At 43.4% G+C, this 16,010-nt stretch overlaps 1 protein-coding gene across 1 annotated transcript in view; it reads right to left on the reverse strand.

Moving 5' to 3' along the window:
• Positions 1-13,334, reverse strand: part of DHX36 (DEAH-box helicase 36) — a 50,249-nt gene extending 36,915 nt beyond the window's left edge. The window contains exons 1-3 of the mRNA XM_036754935.1: positions 13,020-13,334; positions 6,093-6,217; positions 4,739-4,991 (exon numbers count right to left, since the gene is read on the reverse strand). Coding sequence (XP_036610830.1) covers positions 4,739-4,991; positions 6,093-6,217; positions 13,020-13,256 — 615 coding nt within the window. The 5' untranslated portion in view covers positions 13,257-13,334. The remainder of the gene's footprint in view (positions 1-4,738; positions 4,992-6,092; positions 6,218-13,019) is intronic.
• Positions 13,335-16,010: the final 2,676 nt, after the last annotated feature.

Consider the following 16,010-nt stretch of genomic DNA (forward strand, 5'->3'; position numbering starts at 1 on the left):
CAATTTTGATAAGAAAAAAACAAGAAAGCTATCCAGAAAAACCAAGGAGAACCCACAAGCTAAGCCAACATAATTAAAAAAGACACGTAAAAGAGGCAAGCACAAGCAACAGAAGATGAATGTGAAAACATGGCATTATGCTGTAAGAACAGTGTCAGGAATTCTTGAGTTACAGATAAAATAGGGCCATTTTTAAAAATTCATGGGGTAGGACCAAAGAAGGGAACGGAGTAGATGAGGCCTGTGATACAGACCAGAGAGAAGACAGAGCTGCCCAACTTATTTCTCTGCCAAAGATAATGATCACAGAAGATCAATAAGGAAGAAAGCTGTCTATCTAGCAACCTTTGATGAGCTTAAGTCAACTGGTCCAGATGAACTGCCTCCAGGGGACCTAAAAAACCAGAGAGATGACAACTGAGAACTGACCATGGTCTCCCTAAGACTATGGAAAATGGCAGGGGTGCAGCAAGACCATAAGGGCAAATGCCATCTCAACTGTCCAAAAAAGAGGAGAAAAGAGGAAGAATGGGGCCTGCAAACCAGCTAGTTCTAAGGCAGTGAGCCAAGTTTCTATTACTGGCAAAATTCTAGAATATGTTCTATTAAAGGGAGAGTTAGCAAATATTTAAAAAAGAAAGGCGTAATCAAAAGAGCCAGCTTCACCACAAAGAGATCACACAAGACTCAACTATTTTCTTTTTCTGAGGTTCTAGACTGGTAGATCCAAGGAAAGCTGTGAGCAGTTTGATCTATGTTTCAGCAAAAGAACATGACAAAATTTCATGTTGTTCTTTTGGGAAAGATGGAAATATATGGGCTAGACAATGGCACAATTAGATGTCTTTGAAAGCAATGGGGTAAAATGGAAATTTTATTTATTGGCTCTGGAATCAAGAAGACCTGGGTTCAAATCCTATTGCAGATGCTCAATACCTGTGTCTCCTTGGTGAAGCCCTACTACCCACCCTGAGCCTCAGGAGTATCCTCTCTAAAAAGGAGGAAAGGGGTTAGGGTCTCTTCTAGCTCTCTATCTAGGACCCTATGGTTCTAGATGAATGGCCAGTCCCACAGAGCCCATATTCAGCATCAGCACAGGAGGAGATCTAGAGCAGCACCTCGGGACTGAACTGTGCTTGGTCTGGGCTATTTCAGATTCTTTTCAATGATGTGGATCCTGAGAGAGATGAGATCCCTATCAACTGAGTAGAAGACCAAGCCGGGAGGGACGCTCACAGACACACTGGGTGAAGGAGTCAGGATCCATAAATGACAATCACTGCGAGCTTTGATAACAAGTTCAAAACAAGGTAGAAGAACCAGAACGAGAAAGAACAAAGTTGCACGTCTGGTCTGAAAAATCAATTTCACAAGCACAAGATGGGGAAGACCTGGGTAGACAGCTGTTTGTCTGAGAAAAGTCTGCAGGTTTTAGAGGATGGTAAAGAGGCAAGAGCGAAATATGACATTGGCATTTCCTCTGGCCTGCAACACTCGCTCCTCACCTCAATCTCCGCCCCAACCCCCCTGGATGACAGTGCCTTCTCTCTCTTAATCATTTATTTACCTTGTACAGGTCCCTCCCAACTAGACTGTAAGTCCCGCCAACGGCAGAGACTGGCTTTTACCTGTATATCTCCAGTGCCTGATACATAGTAGATGTTCAATACGTGCTTAGCGACTGACTGCATGAGTAAGGGAGCCAATAAGGCCCAAGCCTTCATTCTGGGAGTCACAGTGCCCAGGAATAAGCTGACTGTTCTCTCCACAGCTGGAGGAGGACGCTCAGTTCTCAGTGCCTAATTTTTAGGTCACTGATAAGCTGAATGTTCCAGGCCGATCAATCAGGATGGGGAGAGGCCATATCATGCCTTACAATGACTGGCTGAATACAGGAGGGATGTGTAGTCTGGATGAGGGAAGACTTGGGGGTAACATAACAGCTATTTCCAAGGACAAAAAGGGCCAGTTCAGAAAGGGGATGAGACTTGGTTCTGCTTGGTTTTAAGGACGATGAGTGCAAGTTGCAAACAGATATTAAAACCTAACATTAAATGCACATGTGGCTCAAATGACCAAGGGCCAACAGCTTTTTCTAGCCTGTGTAAGACTCCTTTGATCTGGGCTACAGTAGCAACATATGAGCATCCTCAGTAAGAATTAACTTGATATAGACAGTTTGACAAGCTGGAGTCCCTTTTCTGGGGGAAGAGCCCTTCTATAAGGCTCTCCCAGATGGGTCTATTAATGGTAGAATGACTATCACCATAAAAAGAATTAAACAGGGGGGAAATTTCTCCTCTAAATACTAAGCCCCTTTTTATTTGGTTTTATCACCATTCTCTCCCATTCTCCAGCTCAGTAATAACCTGTCCTCTCTCCCAAACCCAGGACCCATTTCTATGCCTTGACCCCTTGATGTAATGTTATGGTTAGTTCCCTGTCCTTGAATCCTTGGACCTATCACTGCCAGCTCCACTAAATTCTAACCTGTCTTTTGTTGTTTTTGTTTTTTTGCTTTTTTATTAGTTAATTTATTTATTTTTAGTTTTCAACATTTACTTCCATAAGTTTTAAATTTTTTCCCTCTCCCTCCCCCTAACAGCCTGCCATCTGATATAGGCTCTACACCTACATTCCTTTTAAATATACTTTCACATTAGTCATGTTGTATAGAAGAATTCTAATGAATGGGAGAACTCATAAGAAAGAAGAAACAAAACAAAATAAAACCAACAAAAAAAGAAAATAGTCTGCTTCGCTCTACATTCAGACTCCATAGTTCTTTCTCTGGATATGGATGGCATTTCCCATCATGAGTCCTTTGGAATTGTTTTAGGTCCTTGCATTGCTGAGAAGGGCTAAGTCTATCCAAATCAGTCCTCAAACACTGTGGCTGTTACTGTGTACAATGTTCTCCTGGTTCTGCGCATTTCACTCAGAGTCAGTTCACATAAATCCAGGTTTTTCTGAAGTCTGTCTGTTCATCATTTCTTACAGCACAATAGTATTACATTACATTCATATACTACATTCCCCCAATTAATGGGTATCCCCTCAATTTCCAGTTCTTGGCTATCACAAACAGAGCTGCTATAAATATTTTTGTACATGTGGGTCCTTTTCCCATCTTTATGATCTCTTTCAGATACAGCGCTAGAAGCACTATTGCTGTAATCTGTCTTTTCAAGCTGTGCTCTTGGGGTTAAGCACCAAGTCAAATGACAATCAGATTTTCTACACTGGTTCTAGTAAATGGGTTCTTGCCTTGTTTCCCTAGGACCGATGTATCTTGGTTGTCTTGCCCCCTTTATGCCCAAGTCCCTGCCTCAGCTACTCATTTACTTTCTCCAGGACTGGGATTCTGTGCCTTTTACACACAGCCTGTTCGGTCCTTAAAGAAGCCCTGGCTACTTTGGGGGATTGCAAAGAATCCTAGATTTAGAGTCAGAACTGAGGTCAAATATAAACACCACCATCTGCCAACTGGAACAAATCACTTCTCTCTGAGTCAATTTCCTCACTGGTAAAATATGGGGTTGGACTAGATTACTGCCTACATCCTTTCCAGCTCTAAATCTATCATTCCAGGGGCCCAAATGCCTAACATCCACATGTATAGATCCACTGCCAATGCTTACTGCCTGTTCTATGGGTCTTAATGGTATCTAAGTACCGGCTGCCTTTTGGTCTTTGTCATGATCCACCTTGCCACTGACTGAGACCAAGTTATGACACCGAGGGTCACTGATCATGTAGCCTATTTGTCCCCCTTCCCCACCCCCCCAATTCCTCAGCTGAATTCTTTCTACCTGAGTCCTAGGTATTCCTGGAGAAACAATGGATTTTCCTGTCTGGGCCTCAAGGCTCACCTCTCTTTAGCTTTCAGTTTCCAAGCCATCTGATTTAACAGACTTACTAGTGTCCCTCTGGAGTCCATGAAAGAAAGTCAATTGCCCTTAGCAAAGTTCCCTGAACTGCAGCCCTCACGGGTCACAGGAGCTCCTGGGTTCCATTTCCCCCCCAGTTTTGCTGGTCGTGTTTCCTTCCTATCTTCTTCCCCAACTCTTAAGGCTCTTCTTAGCACCCAGACCCTTCCCTGGGAACCAGTGCTCACTGTTCTTCCTAAACCATGAACAACCCCCTTAGCTTTTCTGGTGAAATGTGGAAAGTTCACTGGATTTGGAGATGGGGCACCTGGGTGCCAAGTGACTCATTTCTGTGAACCTCTGATTCCTTCTCTATAAAATGAGCACCTAAGGTCCCAACAAGCTCTAAATTCTGTCACTGATGATGATGATGGCCTTGGTTCACCCCCAGTACTCCCCCCACCTCACCACTGATCCATAAAGAGTTTATAGGTTCCTTTTTGGTGATATAATTCACACAATCTTATGCTAAAGACAGTCAGTCACCTGACCTGGAGGAAAAAGGCACACTGTGTACCTTAGAGGAGTTTTTAAATATCACATGAACATGTTACCTTTCCACCCTGGGGCACAGACTCAGATCTCCAGTACCAAACCTCAACCCCCAGAGAGATAAAGGCCTTGGGAGGTCCAGCAAGATAAAGACTCATCCAAGATGTTTCCAAGTTCTTCACACAGTATGTTGCTGCAAAACTTAGTCACAAACTGTTCCTTTTTCTTTCTTTCTTTGGGAAGAACAGAGAGTCAAGGCTATATACAAAAGGAATCTTAAAGATAAAAAAAATATACAAGGTTATATTCTTCATTACCTGCATTTCAATGTAGCGGGGATCAGACTTCTTTCTTTTCAGGTCTTCCTTAAGTTGCTGGTCTAAATCCACATCTGGTTCATTCTCTTGCAAGAGATATTCAGAATCTCTATCTACAAATGACTTTCCCCTGTCAGTCAATTTCTTCCCTCGGTCTATGAACTTCTTTTCTTGATCCAAAGTTTTCTTTTCCTTTTCCAAAAATTTCTTTTCTGAAGTTGGTTTGTTCTGGATGGGAATTTCAGTACCATATCTATTTTGAGATAAATTGCAGAGTTCAATGAGTCATTTGAGCCTTGGAAAAAAACCCAAAACTAGAACGTCTTTTAAAACATTTAATAAAATGCCCAAATCAAGGCCTTGCACTTATTCTCAAATGAATGCAATCGAGACATACACTTCAACAACATCAAATTTAAAAGCGAGGGAATATTTGAATTTCTTTTGAACATCAAATAAGTTATTTTTGGTCAATAATACTGATAGTCCTTTGCCTCCTCTCTATCCAATCCACAAAGACAGTAGTGCCCTCTAAAATTAAGATGTGTATTTTTAAGTTGTCCTGTTTGGAGTGTTTATTGTAAAACACAAAAAAAGTTGCAAGAATGAAAGAGTTTAATAGAATTATGCATCTATATTCTCTGTGGACTGTGAAAACATAGACAACAAAGCAAAAAGTAACTTACTGTGTTACACTAATACTCTTTCTGATATGCATGTGCGGGTGAGTACATGCACATGCACGTATGCAGCACACGCGCGTGCATACACACACACACTCTCTGCCTATGCAACAACAGTGCCCTAATACATGTTACTGAAAAATTTACAATCTCTTAAGTTAACTTTTCCTCTAAAAATCATGCCCTTAGTATATATGCCTAAAACGGCCTTAGGACTTCACAGAGAACACTCCACCAGAAAAATGTTGAAATGATACTTTTAAAAAATGTATATGTCGGGGCAGCTAGGTGGCTCAGTGAGTAGAGCACCGGCCCTGGAGTCAGGAGGACCTGAGTTCAAATCCGGCCTCAGATACTTGACACATGTACTAGCTGTGTGACCTTGGGCAAGTCACTTAACCCCAACTGCCCTGCCAAAAAGCAAAAAAAAAAAAAATGTATATGTCATTTGTTAAAAAATTAAGAAAAATTTCTCACCTGATATAGTCCCTGACCTACACAAGACAATTCATTAGTAATGTTAGGAATTAATCATTGAAGGAAAAAGGAATTTTGATCTTCCCTGAACTATAACATAAGATGATGAAGAGTAGCATTTTTAAACTGTAATTCTTATCAGGCCATTACTACTAAAGACATGTTGTTTTCTACCCATTAAAAAAAAATTTTACCCATGATCCTCAGGAGAAAACCAGGATATCTGTGGCTGAAAATCTTTGTCATTCTTAGTTTGGACAGAATTCAACAGTTGTACAATTTGTTCTTCTCGACGTTCATCCATCCGCACTACAGCTCTCTTAGTTATAGGAAGAAAAAAAGTTTGTCAACAACACTTATGCAAATTGAACTAATTTCAACCAATGACTAAAGACTTCATTTCTCCTCAATCACAGCTATGATTTGAAACAAATAATACATCCCCTCCCTGAAGCCCTTTTCTCTTCCCACCTTCCTCCATAATTTCTATTCTTTTGTGTTCTTAGATTTTCAAAAATCCCAATTAAGTCAATTTATAAGATTTATTTTATTTTTCCTATTAAAAACAAAGGATCTTGTTCATCTCTTCTACTTTCCTAAGCATAAGGAGACGTTACCCAAATATCTAGTCCAAAATGGAGAGAGGTCATTTCCCAAGGTTAGCATCAAAAATGTTAATCAATAGACAAGTTGAAAGGGAAGTTAGCCCATCACTGGAGGAAAGATCTTTGCTGTCAGTGAACAGAAAATCATTTCCTTTTACCTTTCTTAGGGAATCTCAACAATCCAGAGGCAGTGGGAATCAAAGAAAAGAAATTCTGGTTTAGGAACTGCGTCTAGTACTATTGGAAACTCTATAGGTGGGACCCTGAACAACTGGAGAAGCAGGAGAAAAGAGGGAAAGGGAACAGTCCCAAGAAGAGTATCAAGAAGGGCAGAGTTCAGTGAGGAAGAGTGAAGAACGGATTGTAGAATGTTTGAGGATTAAGAAACACCATTACATCTGGCAAACAAGACCCAGAGTCAGGAGCCACAATAAAAGGAGTTGATGACAATACAGACAGAGTTGTGATGGGCCAAAGAAAGTGTGGAAAAGTGTGAAAGTGAAAAGAAGGACAAAAGTCAAACTGTTGCTTCCAGAAACAAAAGCACAGATCACTGTCACCTCTTCTCTCTCTAAAGTTTTCCCTGGTCCTCACACTCATCTGCCCCTTACTTAAAGTACTGTCTTTCCCCTCTGATTTTTCACAGTATCTTGTAAATCTCAGGGTGCCACAGTTTAAGAAAGCTATTGATAAGATAAATGTCCAGGAGTACAACAGTAAAGTCAATGGCCTTCAGTCCATGTCATGAGTTATCAACTGAGGGAACTGGCATTTTTAACCTGAATGAGAGAATAAGGGGGAACATGATAGGTGTCTTCAAGTATTTAAAGAGCTATCACACGATGGATGAATTAGACCCAAGAAGGCAGAACCAGAAGTAAAGTGTGGAAGTTGAGAAAAGGCCAATTTTGACTCAATGCCAGGAAAAACTTCCTAACAATGAGAGCTGCCAAAAGGGACTGGGACATCTAGAGGTGGGGCTTCTTCCTGCTGAAGGTCTTCAAACACAGGCCAGATGACTACTTATCAAGTATGTCATTATAAATACTAGTTTTGTGTATGGTTTAGATTAGATGGTGTGATGGGACCAATATCCAGCTGAGTTCCTCTCTCCACTTCACCTCCCCCACTTCTTGCTCCATAGGTTAGCTTTTGTTACTAAGGGTTAACAAAGCAAGAATGGGATTGGTTCAGAATGAGGGCAAGGCTCAAACTGCATTTGCCTCAAGGCAGTTTTCCTGGTCTATTGACTTTGGTCATCTACCGGCATAAAAAGGTCTACTCACAAGGGGTCAGGTTTGGTCAGACTTGAATCAAGATCACATGTGAGACACTGTACTCTGTGCTTTCAGTCAGAGCAGGAAGAGAGAGGTGCAACTTCCCAAGTTCAGTGCTACAGCATCCTTATTGAATACTCTTTCTGTGTAATGGGCTAAATAAAGCTCCAATGAGCTGATCAATGACCTATGAGTGCTTCAGTCCATCCCAACATCTAATCTGAATGAGATGCTAGGCTGAGGCAGGTCTAACCAGACAGAGCGCCAATTTTCAAACTCTGAAAGCACTGATATCAGAATCAAGAGACCTAGATTTTTTAGTCTGGCACCCAAAACTCCTTAGCGATGTGAGCTGGGGCAAGTCCTAACCTCTAGGAACCTTAGTTTCCTCATTTATAAAATGGGGATAATAATTACCACTACTTAAGTCTCAGTGAGGAAAGCATTTTATAGCCCTTCAAATGCCCTGTAACTGATAGCTTTTCACATTATTGTAAGTGAAAGGTGTACACAAAAGAGTGTGTCTTCTCTTCCCTCTCAAAAGGTTTCTGAAGGCTTAGGTTTCTTTTTCATCTTCTAGTTGCTGATTCTCATGGAAAATCAACATTCTTAGACTACCCATCAGACTAATTGCACAACGAAAATATTCCGGATGAGACTGCACTGATAATGTCGGGGAATTGTAGCAGCTTTTTAGTGGATAATTCTTTTGCAGTCATTTAAAGGTTCAATGAAGGTAACACAAATGAATCACAATAAAGTAAAATCCCAATCTATCCGAGAGAATGAATCATTCTGAATGGCTGAAGGCTTGATGCTTTAAGCACAACTTTTAAAAAACTATCAATTTGCTTTGGAGATACTCCTAAAATGCATTCCATATGTTGGTCTTTTTGTTTATCTGGCTGTCAATTATCGCAAAATGTTACTGAGTCTCAAGGCCTACTGAGATGTTTAGGACTGCTTACACCCATACTAGATGGGTCAGACCACTGGGTTTCTCAACAATTTCTGTCTCTTCCCTTGGTATCAGCTGCCATTATTACGGTGACTCCTGGAAATTGTCACACAAACACACATACATATACATGTATGCCCATTTTTTAATTTTCTTTTTTTAGTCTATTTTGGACTAGGGAATTCATGAACCAAGTTTGTATTAGCTCTAATGAAATAAGAGTAAATAGACCTGAGGAGCTGTCTTAGGAATAAAAGGTCTAGGATGGAGTACATGGACTGTGTGCCACCTACCTGTCTGCTTAGATATTTTGCTTGCTTACTTCCTAGTTCCTGGACATGTTCTAGATTGGAAGGGTTGCTAAAGACTATGTTTCCCCTAAGTCCTATACTGATAATGTCAAACTACTTCAGTATAAAAGTTGTTGGACAAGCATGAAATAGAAAAATCATTCAAGCAGCACAATGATGAACAACTGGAATCCACGCTACTCAGGAAGCCATGGCTGGTGGATCACTTGAGTTCCAGGTTCTGAGCTGCAGCAGGATACCTACACTGGGTCCAGCACTAATATGGGGAACCCTGGAATGACTGAATCTCAGAGTGAGACTGGGGCTATAAATATAGATCTGAGAGTCACAAGAATAAAGATGATTCTGCCCATGAGTTCATGCGGTTACCAAAGGTAACCCAAGAGTACAGACAGAGAAGAGGGGCCAGGACAAAACCTAGAGCCACAATTAGAGAGAATGCTGTACACGATCCAGCAAAGGAGACTGAGAAGAGTAAGAATCTTTTAAAAAGAAAAACTGGACAAAAACTGTGAAGTTTTCCTGCTTTCATTGCTTTATTCATATTATTATCCTTGATCTTCAGGAAACTTTCCTCCCACAAAAATCTTGTCTTTCAGTCAATCAGCATATATTAAGTGCCTACTATGAGCCAAGCAAATCTCTCTTTTTCTATGAACTTTTCTCAAACACTAGGCCACCATGATTTATCTTCTTCCTATTCCAATCCAGCCTCCACTCAACCAAGGGGCAGATTTAACCAATCACTCCACTAGTCAATAATGTCTCCTTATTGGCACTAAGATCAAGCATAAACAAACAAATAAAAAACTTTCTGATGGGCGTTTAAACCCCCTCCCTATCTTTTTAGTATTCTTACACATTAATTGCTCCCCTCCAAAGACCCCAAGATCTATCACTGGCCTTCCTGCTGTTCCTGACACATATGCCCATTTCTCAATTCTGTGCCCCTCCTCACCTCTAGCTCCTAGTGTAACTGGCTTCTGTTGAGACTCAGTTCAAATCCCATCTCCTGCAGGAAGTGCAATCCGCTCCTCCACCCCAATGCAAAGATAGACAGAAGTGAAACTGGCAAAAAATGTTAGAAGATAGGACTCAGGAGTAAGAAAGGAAGAAGCCCAAGACTTAGAAGCCTTGTGAAAAATCATCTGCAGCTCAGTCAATGAGATTTCTTAAGTGCTTTCTCTGGGCCAAACACAGAGGAGAAACTAGTCTCTAGGTTAGGCCTGCACAACCTTCAGCCCACAGAACACTTGGAGCATGCCAAAGGATTTGGGGAGGCCCACGAAAAATGTAGAAAGGAACTCCTGCAGAGCGTAAGATTTGAGATGACTCTTGAAGGAATCCAGGAAATCAAGAGGTCAAAATGAGGAGCATTCCAGACATGGAGGACAAAGGCAAGAGATGGAGTATGTAACACAAATGTATTCTTCAGTAATAGTTGAGAGATTGGCGGATAGTCACAAAAATCAAACTGTATCTGAAAAAATGACTATGGATGCGATCGTCAAAATCAGTTGGGTAGTGATAAAATCAATTTATAACAGCGACCATGAGAAGAGACAATGTAAAATTAAAACTGATCCAACCTCACATAGTCAAACACAGTTTTCTGGGCACCAAAAATGGAACAAATCCTCAACATGGTCTGTCACCAACAACTGTAGCAGGTTAACCCATTCAACGCAACAGCATAGGAAGGAGGAGATCAAAAGAGCTAAGAATCCACCTCAGCTGGCAAAGGATAGATCTCTTTTGCCAAGGAAACAGTCAAAACTGGTGGAAGAGGAGATTAGTGGGTTATTATAACAGCATCACTTCATAGAAAAATGGGAGCAAGTGGAGGAAAACAAATTTCAGAAAACTTGGTTTAAGACTCAATTAAGTCGAATCATCCCAAGAGCATTTAAAGGTGAAATTGAAAGCAGAAACAGCAGACCAACACACACACGCATGCCACACGCAAGGAAAAGTTGTCAGCATTTAAATAAGAAACTGTCTTCTACACAGTGGTGCCAAGACATTAGGACCTGTCGTATTACAGTCATAAGTTAGCTGCATAATAAAGTAGAAATGGCATCAGAGAAACTAAAAAAAAAAAAAAAAAGAGACTAAGTACCAGAGAAGAGGATCCTTTCTGGAGGCAGGATTTTAAGGGAATGGAAGGATCAAGTCTCATGCTATCTGAAAGACCAGAAGATAATAAAGGAGGGGAGACACAGAGAGTACAGGAAACCATGGATGGTAAGGATGGAGACTACTGCAATAACTACTCACCTGAAAGCCTATTTTTCTCATTTCAGCAGAAGCTTTAGGAAATTAATTAACACAGGTATTGAAGATACCCATGAGGGTAAAAAGAGAAAACACCAGGCAAGTTTAGCAAACAATACCCTATAGCAGATATTTAGTCCACAGCTGAACGAAAGGTGCAAAGATGATTCCCCAATGCTTACGGTTTGTTGACTGATAAGATAAAGATAATGTATGTAAAATACCTTGCAAACCTTAAAGCACCATATAAAATGTGACCTGTCATAAAAAAAAGAATTTGATTTAGTAGAATACAGATTGAAAGGCTCTCCTCTAAGGAGGCATCTACTTGCAGATGGTAGCATACAATATACTTGACAGAGACACCTCTGTCCAATGACCCTGCTTAATATCAAGAAAGACACAAAAGGAGGAAAATCACCGTCTAGTAAAGGCACCAAGGCGGGGCAGGGGGAACCACAGACAATTAAGTTTCTGACTGCATGAAGCTTCATAATCCCTGAAGAAGGGTATCCCCTATCAATCTCCAAAGGAAAAACCAACTTATTGCACAACTCAGATGCGCAAGTGGATGAGTGTGACACTAGGTGACCCAGCACTCAAGTGGAAAGAGTGGGCCTGGCTACAAATGGGAGAATTATGCAGTACATTTTTTAAAGACTCCAAGCTGCTCCTGAAATCAGATCCCATTTCTAAAAACACTCTTCCAGCGGCCCCATAATCATGAGACAGGCCACATCCAAAGCCTCATCACTGCAGGTCACCTCATGGGACACGCAGAGGACTGAGGGCCATGAAAAGGTGACAGCACAGGAGCAACCTCGAAGGGACTGCAAGGAGACAACATGGAACAGAAAGAGCACCTGCTCTGAAGTCGGAGGACTTGGGTTCGAATCTCCCCTCTGACGTCTACACTCGCAAGATCCTGGGGCTCAATTTCAACTATAAATCATAGAAACTGAAACCAATGATGGCTGTGATCCTTTCCAATGCTAGATTTATGACTCCAAGACAAAAGAGGCCCGAGAAATGTGGGGCACAAGAAGGGAGGCAGCCACGCAAGCCAAGATGTGTGGACGACCACTTCCACCACAGTCCCGGTCCTCTGGTTCTCCCCCGTCCCCAGAGGCTTCTTGGCATAAGAAAGACAGCCAAGCATGGCCAACAGTGAGCTTGTCTTGGTTAAGAAGTGGGTTCGAATCCCGACAAGTACCAGCTCCTTTGGAAAGGATAGAGGGGTACGGAATTGTGGCTGCATCGGCGGGGCCTACAGCACGGAGGAGGGGCTGGGCTCCCCACGGAAGCCCCAGGTCCAGGTCTCTCCCTTCTCTAAGCAGGGAACATTTGGGAATGAGAAGCGTTGGACGGACTGGGGGGGCGGGAGTGTCTACGCTGGGAGCTCCTACACTGACTCGGTCACGCGTGTAGAACCCGCCCCCTTTCCATGTCGGGAGATCTAGGCGGGGGCCAGAGGGTGTCTACACTGTGAGCTCCTACACTGACTCGGTCACGCCTGCAGAACCCGGCCCTCCCACGTCGGGAAATCCAGACGGCGACAAGGGGTGTCTACACTGGGAGCTCCCCACGTTGACCAGACCAGCGTACACGCCCCTCGCGGGGAGGGCCGAGGGCGTAGGGGGCTTCTACGCGGACTGGCCCCTCCCCCTTCACGGGCAGGCCGAGCCGCGGCGCTCACCTCCTGGCGCTCGGCATCCTTGCTCTTCTGGCCCTGCTTCCTCGCGTACCACAGGCCGATGTCGCGGCCTTTGAGGTGTCCAGGATGCCGGCCCCGGCCTCCTCCGCCTCCGCCGCCGCCACCGCCTCCGCCACCTCGGCCGCCGCCCCCGCCGCGGTTCCCCCCGTACCCGCCGCCGCTCGAGCCGCGGGGCCCGCCGCCATCGCGGCCCCAGTTCTGGCGGTGCTCGTAGCTCATCGTCCCGACAGAGAAAAGCCCCCCAGGCAGGGACCGGCAACGGCTACAAATGGCGCCGGGGCCTGGAAGCAGGGCTCGCGTGCACTTCCGTTCCGCTTCCGGCGCCCAGCGCGAGGAGCGCGCCGACGTCGCGTCACAAGAAGCGGTCTCCGGTGACGCAACAGCGGCGACAAGGGAAGGAAGGAGGCGGGGCTCGGGGCGAGCGCTTCGACGCCGGCCGTGGGGCAGGGGCGGGGCGCGGGCTGCGCGCGCAACTCGGGAGCTCGGTGTGGTTCGGTTCCCCGCTGCGAGACGAGCCGAGCTTGGGAGTTCGAATCTACCTCAGGGGTGGCCGGGTGGGAACGCCACAAGAGTGCCCTGACCCCTTGGACGTCAGTCTGATTAAAGACTCTGCGCCCCTTTGTGGGACGCATAAAATGAAGCACAATTATGTGGAAATAATGATGTGTCTTTTCTTCTACTCAAGTTCACCTCCTCCCCAAATGAAGATCCGTAGGGTCCAGGGTGAAATTAAGCCTGTTAAAAGGGGCTTCAAGCGATGTCACCCTATCCATCAGCCCTCTCACCTCACTTTTCAGAGGAGGCACCCCAAAAGTGTGAAGCAAGCCGAGGGCAGACATCAATCCGTACTTGGCTCCAATTCCTAGGCTACTGTTTCTGCAAAGTAACTAAATATCTTCCTCAAATTGTCATTAAAGGATGTCTTCAGGCCTGATGACCTATGGCTAACGGTGGGATTTTGGATACAATGTATCTGCACCACCGCCACCCCCACTGCCCCTCCGCCCCTCAGGCCATCTGAAGGTGTCCCAGGACCGAGCTCTGGTCTTGGAATCGGAGCACCCGCTTTGCCCTCTCGGGCAATCCCAAAGAAGCAAGGGTCCGGGCATGGTTCATTGCAAAGAATCATATCCCACAGAGATAGAAATCCTGTCGGAAGTCCAAGATTGCGTTGGCTCTGCTGCTCATCAAATATCTTTGTCTTCTAGAGTGAAAAATAAAAACAGAGGATGCGGCAATTCTGAAGTAACCCCAATTAGAAGGAGCAGGGATTCTAAAAGGTAGAAAATAAAAGGCCTGGAGACTCACAGTGACTTCGATGCAGAAAGCTAGGAACCCTACCTGAGCGCCGCAGAGATCAGAGAGCTGGTTCTCCTTTTAAACCCACTTTTTAAAATGTCCCAAATCCTATTCCTCACAGTTAGAAAGTTAGTCAATTAATGAGTCAACAACGGTTTGTCCAGCGCCTACCGTGTGGCAGTCACCCTGCTAAGCCTAGGGGGTACAAAGAAAAGCAAAACCAGGCCCTACCTTCAAGGAACTTGAATCTAATGAGGGAGACAGCTCGTAGATAACTAGGAGCATGCAAGACTTAGAAGAGATGGAAAGTAACCTTAGCCAGGAAGGCAGGAGAAGCTGGAGGGAACCTAGATAAGCCTCCTGCTGGAGAGAACAGCAGCTAGGGTTCTGGCTGCATAAAGGGAGAGAATGGAGACAGATGGGAGAGATATTGGGAAGGGGAGATGGATGAGGCTGGACCAGAGATGGGAACTGGGAAGACCAGAGAAAGGGAAGGGCTGAGGATGACTTCTAGGTTCTGAACATGGAGCTGGATAGATGGTGACACTCCTAGAATTAGGTAGGTGGAGTGGAGAAAGCCCTGGCACTGGCATCAGGAGGACCTGAGTTCAAATGTGCCCTCAGACACTTCCTAGTGGTGTCACCCTGGGCAAGTTACTTCACCCTATTTGCCTCAGTTTCCTCATCTGTAAAATTAACTGGAGAAGGAAACGACAAAACACTCCCAGTATCTCTTCCAAGAATACCCCAAATTGGATCACTGAAGAGTCATACAGGACACAACAACAACAAAAGATAGAAACAAATAGGATATTAGGAGGAGGCATGAGTTTTGAAGGAAAGATATCAAGTTCAATTTTGGACAGTTTGAGTCTGTGATGCCTTTGAGAAATCTACACAAATGATTAGCATTCCAATTAGTACTAAAACCAATTAGAAAGTAATTAGTAATAAAACCAAGCAGAAAGAGAGAGACATACAAATTCCATTTAAAATCCCTACAGAATTTATAAAATGCTTGAGAGTTTACCTTATCAAGATACACAAAGGTTCCTAGTTATAGGAATATAACTATAAAATACTCTTTATAAAACTAAAGATAGACCTATTTGTACAAATAATACTCATAGATATCCTAAGCTAATATAAAAAAAATCACAGCACTACCAAAAGTAATTTTCTTTTTCTGTGCCATACCAATCAAAATACCAAAGAATTACTTTAGAGCTAGAAAAAAAAATTCATCTGGAGGAACAAAATGTAACAAATTTCAAAAGTAATAGTGGGGGACAAAAACAGGAAATGGAAATGGCCTAGCAGTACCAGATCTTAAACTAAAAAGCAATAATTATCAAAACTATTTGGTACTGGTTAAAAAAAACCAGACAAACAAACAGAAAAGTCTATTGGTAGAACATATTAGGGATATAATGTACGGAAACAAATAAACCTGGTGGCTGAGTTTTGAAAAACCCAAAGACCCCAGCTACTGGGCTATGGACTCAACAGTTAGACAAAAACCTCTGTGAAAACTGTGCATCAGTCTGGCAGAAAGTAGATGCAGGCTAACATCTTCAGACCATTTGCCAGGAAAAGTTTTTAATGCATATGAGACTTAGATATAAGCAGACACATTATAAGCAAATTAGCGGAATAAAGAAGAAATGACCTGTT

Source organism: Trichosurus vulpecula, chromosome 4, assembly GCF_011100635.1.
Source record: "Trichosurus vulpecula isolate mTriVul1 chromosome 4, mTriVul1.pri, whole genome shotgun sequence".
Classification (NCBI taxonomy): domain Eukaryota; kingdom Metazoa; phylum Chordata; class Mammalia; order Diprotodontia; family Phalangeridae; genus Trichosurus; species Trichosurus vulpecula.